Genomic DNA, 12,051 nt, shown 5'->3' on the forward strand with positions numbered 1-12,051 from the left:
AACTGAATTAGAAAGGGCTCTTGGTAGCTTGTATGTGTTCTTTATCCTGTAGGTGACTATGCCATTGACTGCAGGTAATGCTAACAGGGTCTCTTTTGTTTTTCCAGGTGGCAAACCATGTGATTTCTTCTGATTCTATTTCATCTTCTACCAGTAGTTTCTGGAGCTCAAGCCCCACCCTTTGCAACAAGCAAAATGTACATATGTTAAACAAGGGTGTACAAGCAGGTAAATTACTTGAATTTAAACATTTCCATTGAAATACAAGTAGACCTTAAACATATATTAAGATACTCAACCTCACAATAAAATAAGTGAAGATTAAAACTATACTCAAATGCCATTTGCCACCTATCAGACTGGCAAAAATCTAAGTTTGGTAGTAAGTTTCTGGGCACAAGTGTAAAGGAATAGGTACTCATACATGTAAGTTGGGAGTACAACCCCCATGAGGCAATTTGGCAGTTTCTATTCAAATTACTTTGATCTAGCACTTTTACTTTTGGAATTTAGCCTATAGATATATTGTGCATATGTGCAAAATGACAAGTGGACAGAATTAATCATTGAAGTATTGTTTATTATAACAGAAAATTTAAATTGACTTAGATGTCCATCAATAGCCAAATGTTTAAATAAATTATCATACATCCATATAACAAGACATAGGATGAGGAAACTCTCTCTCTGCTAATATGGCAAGATCTCCAACAGAGATAATTAAAAAGAAAACACAAAGTACTTTAAAAATAAAGGAAGAAAATTGCTTGAATGTGTGCAAAAAATTCTCTGGAACCAGGGGGTTGCAAATTGAATGAATGGAGAACAGGAGTGGGAAGGAGGCTTTTCACTTATGTTTTTCTATATCTTTTGATTTTATATAAGAGAAGTAAACTCCCTTGATTTTTTTCCCCCTCCAGTCTTGTCTTTGTATCTGTCAACCTCTTTCTTACCTGGGTGACTGCCAGGAGGACTATAAGCATTTAGTGTCTTTCTCACTTTGGATCAGAACTAAAATCCTTTACCCATTGAATCCATGTGAGTGATTTTTTTCCCTTTAATATCTAAACTGACTAAGAAATAAAAACCTTCCTTTCTTCTTCCACTTTCCCTCCCTCCCCTCCTGTCTGTCTCTGTCCCTCACACCCCTCTACACCACCCAGAGGAGGCAGTAGCTTGCATTTTTGAAGACTTAAAAAGTATTTGTTTACTGAATTGAATACACATGCCAACTAAGTCTCAAGGCTGCTCCCAGGATATCTGTGGATCTTTCCCCTCAGGTAACTTGGAGATCGTGAATGGTGTCAAAAAACACACTCGAGATGTTGGGATGACTTTCCCAACTCCAAGCTCTAGCGAGGCTAGAGTAGAAGAGTACAGCGATGTGACTTCTTGGTCAGAAGAAAAAATAGAAGAGAAAAGTCGTCTCACCAGTTATCTTGGGGATAAAAAGTTAAGGAAGAACAAGCAGAGTTGCAGTGAAGGTCAGTTTTTAATTCCAGTGTTGTAGCAGAAGAACTAGTGAATTTCAAGTCTCTTGCGATGCTAAGATTCTTTATTTCTAATGACTCTGTGTTGACCCCATCTCCCCACACCCCCAGCACCACCTTGGCAAATTTTCAAAGTATCTAGCACTATAATTACAGTCATACCTGTAGTTATGCAAACTCCAGGGCATCGCGGTGGTCTCTGACGGCTGAGTCCCCTGAGAGCCTATGCTATGCACATGTCTTTGGTGAGAAGAACGAAAAATCTTTTTTCTTTCTTAAAAATATTTCCCATAGGAGTTTCATGGTTTGTTCCTGTGGAAAATGTGAAGTGTGGTCCTAAGAAGGAAAACCTGCCCAAACTTTATGGCCCTGGTATCTGCTGGTTTGCACCAATAACCAACACCAAACCGTGGAGAGAGCCACTGCGGGAACAGAACTGGCAGGGACAGCACATGGACAGCCGCGGGTCACTAGCAGGCCCAGGCAGAGATCCCCCAAGGCCATTTGTGAAAGCAACCCTACAGGTGCAGCGACACTGAGTTCATTTTAGCCATGTTTAAGGTGGGGATTCGGGGGGGGCGGGTGCTGGAGGGGAGATACAAAGAAGTTAAATGTGTGATTTGGCCTTCTGAAGAAAAGTCTCCTAACCCTCATTTCTGGCACTTCTAGAATTTCATCTGTTCCCACTGTCATCATTAAACAAAGGCTGACTTACTGTTAACCATTCTAAACTGTGCATTGCCCTCTGAACCTGGGACGAGGCAATAGAAGGGAGGGGGCTGTGATGCTGCCCACTGGGCTCATAGACATCTGCATGTGGAGCGCTCTGGAGGCCTGATGTTTGTTCCTCCATTTACATAACTCCCATTCCTGCTTAGCACAGGATTTAAAAGGCAGGAAGTCCCTTCTTTATATGTACCTTGGGAGCTGAACGAAATGTTACTTAATAATATATTTGTTTGAAGGGAAAATTTAAAATAGCACAATGGGCCGGGCTCTAGCCCGTCAACATTTGGAAGAGTTATAATTGCCACAGTCTTAGTTCTTGGTTTATTCCAAAGGCATCCTTTGATCCCTCTGATTTACCTACTGGAGCTCTCCCCTGCAGAAAGTTGTTAGATTATTCTTCAACTCTAGATATTTTCTGCACTTTAGAAACAGGCTCTTCAAACCACTGTTGGGCAGGTACTGTTTTCTAGGCCCTTAGAGAACAAACTGCATCATTAATGTGAGGTTCGGGGGCCTTTTCTCCTCCTCAGGAATCTCTTCAGCTTCACAGACCCGACTTCATCTCCCGCTCTGGGGAGAGAATAAAGCGTCTGAAGTTAATAGTGCAGGAGAGGAAACTACAGAACATGTTACAGAGTGAGCGGGAGGCACTGTTCAACACTGTCAGAGAATGGCAAGGCTGCCAGGACCCAACACGCCGGCTCCTGAAGAGAGGTACACTCTGCCTGTTCACTTTCCTGTTACTGGCTGGAAAGGGTAAAGTCCACTTGACGCCAGGGAACACGGCTCAAGGCCAGCCCAGTTACAGGGACAGAAATGGACTTTTTGTTTGCTGAGACTCAACTCTCCTTAGGTAGCAGAACCTGCCCGGTTTAGCTGTCAGCACTCTCGTGATCCAGAGAAACCCAGGTACTCTTGCCCTGCCACTGCAGCTTGGAAACCAAAGAGTGCCATGAGAATGGGGTTTTTGTAAGCCAGCTGTGTTTCTGGGAGCAAGTTAGTTCCAAAAGTATAATGTTGGTTTCTTCAGCGATGGCGCTGATTCCAGGATTGCCTGCCTCGTAGCGGGGTAGTGGTGGTGGTGGTGATGATGATGCCATGTAAACTTTATGTGTTTTGCCCAGGCACTGTTCTTCTTTAAGCTTATAACACCTCTCTGAGGTACATGCTATTAATATCCCTATTTTACAGATGAGAAAACAGACAAAGAGAGCCTAAGTCCCTTGCCCAAGATGATATACCTGATACTGGGATTTGAACCCAAATGGGCTGGCTCCCAACTGTGTGCTCTGACAATTCTGCTAGGTGTAAGACCTCAGGAATATAATACATGAAAGCTGGGAAAACTACAAAGTGCTATCTAATGCTTTCATCACAGCCTTACCTATAAACCAGCCAGTGTCTAGTCTGTGCCACAGTGTTGTGTCTTCAGGAGCCTCTGGCTGCTGTCACAGTCCCTGTAGTCTAACCCTGGCCTTGGCCTTGGCCCTTGCTCCCCACCCATTGCTGTCAAGCTCAAGGTAGAGGCACAGAGTCCTAGCAGCAACTTCTCCTAGTTCTTGAGCAACACACTCTTCCTTATTAAGACACTACCCACTGAAAACCCCTTCTTCTCTTGCTTAGGCTTCCTGGATGCCCAAAAGAACAGGCCTATTGGAAAGAAGGAAATGATTCAGAGGTCTAAACGGTAAGGCCAAAAGAATAAGAGTAATTATATAAAAGTACAAATCCGGCCAAATGATCAGGAGCTGTGGCTTGCCCCCAGAATAAGGGCATTATGCTCAAACATTACGAGGGGCACCTGGGAGGCTCAGGCAGTTAAGTGTCCAGCTTTTGATTCTGGCTCAGGTCATGATCTCGTGGTCGTGAGATCGAGCCCCAAGTCAGTCTCTACACTGAGTGTGGAGCTTGCTTAAGATTCTCTTTCTCTCTGCCTCTCCCTCTGCCCCTTCGCCACTCGCATGTGCATGTACACTCTTCCTCTCCTCAAAAACAAAAAAAAAAAAAGAAAGAAAATTAGTTGTGAAAGTAGTTTCTCACCAATGGCACTAAAAAAGGAAAGAAAAATGGCAGATTGGTATGGATGAGTCAGATACAAAAGATACAAAGAATCCCCACTAATTTGCATGCCTTAATCAGGCTTGTCCTTGATAGAAACCTAAATATAAATAAAGATATCTAAAGTCTAAGATATGAATATTTGAAATAAAATATTTATTTGGGGCATTACCCTTTATCCATGAAATCCCATCTCTAGGAATTTATGCAATACAGTGAGAAATGATGGAAAACTCTCCAAGATATATTAAGTTAAGCTTAAAAAAAAGTCAAGTTTCAGGGGCGCCTGGGTGGCTCAGTTGGTTAAGCGTCTGACTTCAGCTCAGGTCATGATCTCACAGTTGGTGAGTTTGAGCCCCGCATCAGTCTCTGTGTTGACAGCTCAGAGCCTGGAGCCTGCTTCAGATTCTGTCTTCCTCTCTCTCTGCCCCTCCCCTGCTCATGCTTTGTCTGTCTGTCTGTCTCTCTCTCTCTCTTTTTCTCTCAAAAATAAATAAACATTAAAAAAAATTTTTTTAAGTCAAGTTTCAGAAGCATGTGTACACTGCTCCCATTTGCAGTGTTTAAAAAGTATTAGTGTCTGTATAGATGCATATACTTTTATATGCATAGAATATCTCTGGAAGGATACTCAAAAAAACTGGTAATAGCAGTTGCCTTTAGGAAAAAGAGCTGAGTCACTGGAGTACAGAGGTAAGACAAAGACTAACTTTTTTGCCTTTTTATACTTGTTGAATTTTGGGCCACTGCATGCATTAGCAATTAGTTAATCAGAGATGTGCTTATACTGATCATGAGAATGCCATGGATTTAATTGACATATAGCATTGTATAAGTTTAAGGTATATAATGTGATGATTTGACACATGTATATACGGCAGTATGTTCACTACGCTAAGGTTGGTTAACACATCCTCCACCTCATATTATTTCTATTTTGGTGGTGGTGGTGGTGGCAGTGTTCTTATTGTTCTGGTGAGAACATTAAAGGTCTTCTCTCAGAGCAGCGTTGAAGTATCCAATACAGTGTTGCTGACTAGAGCCCCCCTGCTGTACCTTAGATCCCCAGAACTTATTCCTCTTATAACTGGAAGTTTTTACCCTTTAACTAACATCTCCTCATTCCCTGGCCCCCAGCCCCTGGCAACCATCATCCTAGTCTCTATTTCAATGAGTTTGATGTTTTTAGATTCCACATGTTAAATGAGATCATACAGTTTTGTCTTTCTCTGACTTATTTCACTTAACATAATGTCCTCAAGGTCCATCTATGTTGCAGATGGAAAAATTTCCTTCTTTTTTATGACTGAATAATATAATAATATTTTACATTTTCTTTATCCATTCATCTGTTGATGGACACTTAGGTTGCTTATGGTCGTTGTATTTTTAATTGTTTTTTTTTTTAATTTTTTTTTTTCAACGTTTTTTATTTATTTTTGGGACAGAGAGAGACAGAGCATGAACGGGGGAGGGGCAGAGAGAGAGGGAGACACAGAATCGGAAACAGGCTCCAGGCTCCGAGCCATCAGCCCAGAGCCTGACGCGGGGCTCGAACTCACAGACCGCGAGATCGTGACCTGGCTGAAGTTGGACGCTTAACCGACTGCGCCACCCAGGCGCCCCGTATTTTTAATTGTTTAAGGAACCACCATACTGTTTCCCATACTGGCTGTACCAATTTACATTCCCACCAGCAGTGCACAAGGGTTCCCTTTTCTCTGCATCCTCACCAACATGTGTTATCTCTTGTTGTTGGTTTTTTTTTTTTTTTTTTTAATATAATAACTATTCTAACAGGTGTGAGGTGATACCACATTGTGGTTTTCATCAACAGTGACTTTTAAAAATGTACGTTTGTTCCTCTTTGGTCTCATTCCTGCCCTCCACTACTGTGTTTGCAGTTAGTGATCATCTCCACCACATCCAAAACAGACCTCTCCATTCTCCACTCCCACATTTGCTTGGGCCAGCCACTCATCCAACTAGAAAGCTGGCTAGCAGTCACCGCTAGCTGTGTTACCCACTACTCCACATGTAGCCTGTTTGCACCAGTATTCCCTTCCACGTAGTCCCTATAAGCAGGATGTCTTAATGTTTTTATTCATCTTTTCCCCTCCCAGATCATGAACACCCCTAGCTAGGGTTCTTCGTGTCCAGGTGTCTAACAGGAAGCAGGCCTACAAGGCCGAATGCCCTGAAAGCAGCAGAACTTAGGGAGATGGGGGAGAAGAGATCATGTCCCTCCATGGTCAGGTAACCTCACTGCTTTTTATCTTCCCACTGGCACCATTCCTAAGGATTTATGAGCAGCTTCCAGAAGTGCAGAGAAAGAGAGAAGAAGAGAAGAGAAGATTGGAATATAAGTCATACCGGCTACGAGCTCAGCTATTCAAGAAGGTCAGCTAGTCCTTGAGCAGCATCCATCAGATTTATCAGGGGAAAGAGAAATTGAGGGAAACACATCTGACCTGTTTGAATTAACTACATCTGGGGAGTAGCCTTAAGCTTGTAATGTATTGTACCACTGCTGAGGTTTGGAAGGTAAAGGCATCTGTGACTAGATTTCAAATCTAAAAATCTAAAAAGGCAAATCTAAAAGAGGCACCTTCCAGGCATACATTTGGAATGAAACTAAATTCCATACTTAGGACTAATGGTGGAAATGTCCAAATCTATCAGTATTGTTGAATTTTCATTTTAGAGTCCCCAGTGGTAGTTTTGTGCCCCTTATTGGTAAATCAGATACCTCTAAAGCTTGTAAAATAAACTGGAAAATGTCCAAGTGTGGCATAAGAGTTGACAACTTGGGGAGTCGGAGCCTGGAAGCCACCACCATTTCCTGCCCATGGCCCCAGTGGAATCAGTGGTAATGCAAATCCCAGACCCTCAGAGGCAGGGGGACTTGCTACCAATATATTCCTTGAGAAGCTAGGGAGCTACCGTGCCCGAAGGTCTGTATCCTTCACTGTTCTCGTTTCCTTCCCAACCCCTTCACTTCACCGCCAGAGGACTCTGAAAGTCAGAATCCAAAAGACGAGTTTATGCCAGACCGATGTGGGATTGGAGAACTGCTTCTGGAGCATACCTGGAGCTGGGCTGGGCAGGGCCCCTCGAGGAGGGGGGCCCCAGGCACCGCATGGCCCGGCCAGTGTGTCAGCGTCACAGGCCAGGCCTCTCATTGTACTTGTATGTTTGAACTGATGGATGGATGAGTCTATCCAGATCATAAATGATCTGTATCTATATAGACATAATAGGTACTGATTATATACATCATGTTTCCTTAACACTTCAGGAAAAATTTTTTTTGCATAATTACCATAGTTTCTGTAGCTGGGGAAAATAAATGAGATTTGGGTAGAACCTCACTGGTCTCTCAGCAACATGTCTGGGGTGGCTGTCTGCCTCTGATAGCAAGAGTATCTAACTTCTCTTTCTTTTCTTCCACAGAAAGTGACCAATCAGCTCTTGGGGAGAAAAGTTCCCTGGAACTGACATAAGAATATTTTCCTGGAATTATATTTTGTCAACCTGGAGAAGCACAATCCTTACTTTTATGAGTCTGGTTTAATAAAACTTAACTCTTTTTCCATGTGTAATTTAGAAGTAGTAACAATGGTGAGTAGGATTATGAATGGTTTGGGAGCAATACTTTGTCCGCTGTGAGCTTGCCACAGGGATGTTTGTCACAATGGTATCATTTCTGAATTCTAGCCAGGAATGAGTCCCCTTTTGTATGTGTTTTTGTACTTTTAGAAAATAAATAACTTCTGATTGAGTCATAGTAAAGCAAGCAGCGAAGAGTCATTTCTTTACCATCTAGAGATGTGCAGGGAGCTATGCAGTGTCTCTCCTGGGGTAGATGGGGGTCTCGATCTAAAAGCATCAGTCAAGGGAGATAGACTGCGGGAATGAAATGTGGCCTTTCTTTACAAACACAGCAGGATGTGACAAGACTCTGCCGTGGGCTTTGTGGAGAGGGTGTCTGGTTAGGGTAACTGTTGGACATGCCCAGACACTCCCAGCAGACCAGGCACCTCAGGTCCAAAGCCACCTCGTAGCCTCACTCCGGCTTCCCAGGGGCCTCTAGCCTTTGGTGGATTTTCCCTCCAGCTCCAGCCACCCTCTTTTCAGGATTGAAGCCTCAGATCATTTATCATCACACGTGGAACCAACGTTTATAACCTGGATCACCACTTCTGAAAAGCATGAGTTAATAAGTGTGGTAATGTACATAAAGCATTTAATTAATCCTATAGCCTGGAATTACAGCTAAGGCCCAGAGTTGAGGGGGAGAAGGTACTAATTGGCCTCATTCTAAGTTCAGGGAAGTCCCAGAAGGGCAGTAAGGAGCCAGCTGCCGCCAAAGCCGAGGTAAAGAGCAGACCCTGCCACCGAGCATAGCTCAACTGGTGCCTCCAAGGCTCCCTTCCTAACCCAGAAGGAGGCGATGAAGAAGGCTCAAGGTAATTAAGCTCTCTGGGCCAGTTTACCTGTAAAATGAGACGGTTAATAACCTCCAAGCCCCCTTTCAGCTCTCAAATATTATGACTGTTTTATGTCTTGTTGGAAGTTATTATTCAGAATACAAACAGAAAGTGATCGTTGCCTAGAAACCTGGGTCTGCAGGGAAACCGGGCAGGATGGAGCCTGCTTAGAAATAATGAGTGGGATTCTCTTAACGGCCTCAAGCTGTGTCATCCAGGTACCTTCCCAAAATATTTAGGTTCAGGGCCTGGGAAGCCACTGGTGGCAGCTGGCCACCAGCTCCTCACCCCCTGCCACCAGCCCCAGCCCCAGAACACACCTGCTTGGAAATGCTACTACAAGTGCCCTGGGGAGAGCCTGTTAGCATCTCCACTAGATTCCACAGACTTGCTTCCACATTAGAACAGTAGTTCCCAGGCCACCAGGCCCTGCATGGTCAGGGTGCAGAATCAAAGCCCTGCATGGGGCAGGGGTGCTGAGAGTTCTCCCAGCTGCAGTTTTCCTTGGCTGAGTGCTGCCTGCAGAACCCAAGCATTGGCCTCATAGATAATCCTGGTGCCTCTCCCAGCATCTATTCTGCCCCCAGAGCTCAGGGTGGTTTCCCCCCACCCCCGCCATTCTGCCTTCATCAGTACAGGCTGAGCACCTGGTAGAGGCCACAGTCACTGGTAGAGGCCAGAGTCACTACTTGGTGCTGCCACACTATGGCTATGCTCTGCTCCTACCCTCTGCCAGCTACCCATACCCCAGTCCCCATACCAGGAACTTGTTCTGAAAGTGCTTTTTTTCCCATGCCTGGGAGGACATTGAACCTCTTGTTTTGTTTTTTCTTCTTGCATAGGTACAAGAAGGCAAGGCCCAGGTTGAACCTATGCCCCAGCTCTGACCTGTCATGGGGATTCATTCTTGAATTGCTTCTTCCTAGATCTGGTTCACACCTAACCTGAGAACCCACTTGCCCTCCTTCCTCCTAGAGGGTAAGCCTCCTCAGCCACTTCTCTTCTCTGAGGGCACCTTCTGTTGCTGCCCTCCCCAAGCAGAGGCCTCCCATGACCATCAGCACATGCAGTGTGGGGTGACAGAGTGTATGAAGAAGGCAGAATGTTTTACCTATAAATCACAATGCATTTTTGTGTCCCAAATGATTGTTCTGGCCAGTCATTAAAGAGTTAGGCCACCCTGAACTGTTAATGTGATCTTCATCTTTACCTGTTGGGGTGTTTGGGTGATTTTAATCTACAGTGTTAGTTTTATTTTTACTGGCTGTGAAGCCTCACTTATAACAGTTTCCAAATTTCTCGCTAAATACTCATGAATACTGGTGGTATTCTGGAGTTGCAGAGTGGTTCTGAATACTATCAAAAATTAAAGCTAACATTATTGGCCTCTAGGGGGCACTCTTATCTCCATAAGTCTTGCCCCTTGGCAACTGCCCCGATGAAGTTCCTGGTCTAAGAAAACTTACTACCACCCCCAAGGCAGGGTCATTTTCCAAATATGACTGGGCTACATGTTAAGGGTATTACAGTCACAAGGTACATAGGTGTGGGCGCTTCATTTTCTTGGTCCTTGGCCCTAGCCCTATCACCTCTCTTCTGCATCTTTCGGGGAGCCATAGTTGGCAAGAAAATACCAGATAACCCAAGCCAACTCCTCCTTAAACACTGGAGTAAATTCCCCCCTGTCTCCTTCCCTGTGTGTGTGGTGTATTTCTCACTCTCTGTCCCTGGACTTGTTGGCTCTGAGGCTTTGATGTTGGTGCCTTTACTCCGGGTAGTCTTATTATTGCTATGCATGGGGTTTGGGGTCCAGCATATCTCCAGGGAGGCATGGCTAGATTCACATATTCCTAGGATCCCTGACCCATTCTCATCTCTGTGAACCACAGTTCATCCAGCCTCATCCACTGCTCCCCACACAAGACAGTTTAACAATAGGATCTAAGTCCAGAACCTCAACTAGCCATGGGGCAGATGGAGCTAGACTAAAAAATGCCCACTCTATGGAACACCTGGGTGGCTCAGTCGTTAAGTGTCTGACTCTTTTTTTTAAAAATTTTTTGTTTATTTATTTTTGAGACAGAAACAGAGCATGAATGGGGGAGGGGAAGAGAGAGAGGGAGACACAGAATCTGAAGCAGGCTCCAGGCTCTGAGCTGTCAGCACAGAGCCCGACACAGGGCTTGAACCCACGAACCGTGAGATGATGACCTGAGCCGAAGTCGGATGCTTAACCAACTGAGCCACCCAGGTGCCCCGAGTGTCTGACTCGATTTCGGCTCAGGTCATGATCTCACGGTTCATGAGACTTAGCACCACGTTGGTCTCTGTGCTGACAACATGGAGCCTGCTTGGGATTCTCTCTCTTTTCTCTCTCTGCCTCTCCCCTGCTCACACTCTGTCTCTCTCTCAAAATAAACAAACTTTTTTTTTTTTTTTTAAATGCCCACTCTGGCTTCATTTAATGAGACAGGGACCAGTTGAGAAAAGGTGGGAAAGTGTTCATATAGTTCCCACTGTTGATCCCTAACTTAGAAGCTGAGAGCTTTGGGAGGGAGGAAACTGGTGAGCAAGAGACATACTCAGGAGATACACGCCTGGTGCTATGTTTTGACAGGCAGGCTTTAGCTCCAGACCCCAGAAAATAACCAGGAATAGAAAACAATGGGCACAGAGTTTGTTTCCTGAATCATCTACTAAATAGTAAGCTCTGGGAAGGCAGGAATCAGCACTGCCTGATCAATTTATTTTGCCAGGCCTAAAGCAATGCGTAGCATGTGTTTGACTCAATAAAGGTTTGTTGAATGGCACATCAGGTCATCAGTCCAGATTTGAGGCCAGAGCCTCTCGGAAAGGCTTCAGGAAGATCTAACTGATAGGTTACCTGAGGCACCTTGATGTCATAGGGATCTATTTGAACATCTGATAGAGTTTGGGGCTGGCTGAATAGGTGATGCTATATAGAAAACTAAACAACAAAAAAATATTAATTCCAAGGAAAAGAAAAGAAAAAAATCTATATAAAAGGTCAAGCAATCATAGTTTTACTATGTAGCTTAGCTTAAAATAAACAGAATATTGATGTTCCCCGACTGGTGGTCTAACCACTTTGGGGGGCTGGGAAGGGGAAAATTGCATATGCATGGTGTCAACATGACCTCAATTCCCTATAACTAGTCCACAGACAAGCCTAAAACTGAGCAATGGAGAAGGAGCCACGCAAGTCTGTTAAAACCATGGAAGTGAGTGAGACCTGAAACCACAAAAATCCTGGAAGAGAGCAC

At 44.3% G+C, this 12,051-nt stretch overlaps 1 protein-coding gene across 1 annotated transcript in view; it reads left to right on the forward strand.

The window, feature by feature from the left end:
• ALMS1 (ALMS1 centrosome and basal body associated protein) overlaps nt 1-8,069 on the forward strand; it is a 223,181-nt gene extending 215,112 nt beyond the window's left edge. Inside the window, exons 18-24 of the mRNA XM_042981739.1 lie at nt 108-228; nt 1,281-1,484; nt 1,785-2,014; nt 2,750-2,933; nt 3,843-3,906; nt 6,578-6,677; nt 7,731-8,069. Coding sequence (XP_042837673.1) covers nt 108-228; nt 1,281-1,484; nt 1,785-2,014; nt 2,750-2,933; nt 3,843-3,906; nt 6,578-6,677; nt 7,731-7,775 — 948 coding nt within the window. The 3' untranslated portion in view covers nt 7,776-8,069. The remainder of the gene's footprint in view (nt 1-107; nt 229-1,280; nt 1,485-1,784; nt 2,015-2,749; nt 2,934-3,842; nt 3,907-6,577; nt 6,678-7,730) is intronic.
• Nucleotides 8,070-12,051: the final 3,982 nt, after the last annotated feature.

The sequence above is a fragment of the Panthera tigris genome, chromosome A3 (assembly GCF_018350195.1).
Source record: "Panthera tigris isolate Pti1 chromosome A3, P.tigris_Pti1_mat1.1, whole genome shotgun sequence".
Lineage (NCBI taxonomy): Eukaryota > Metazoa > Chordata > Mammalia > Carnivora > Felidae > Panthera > Panthera tigris.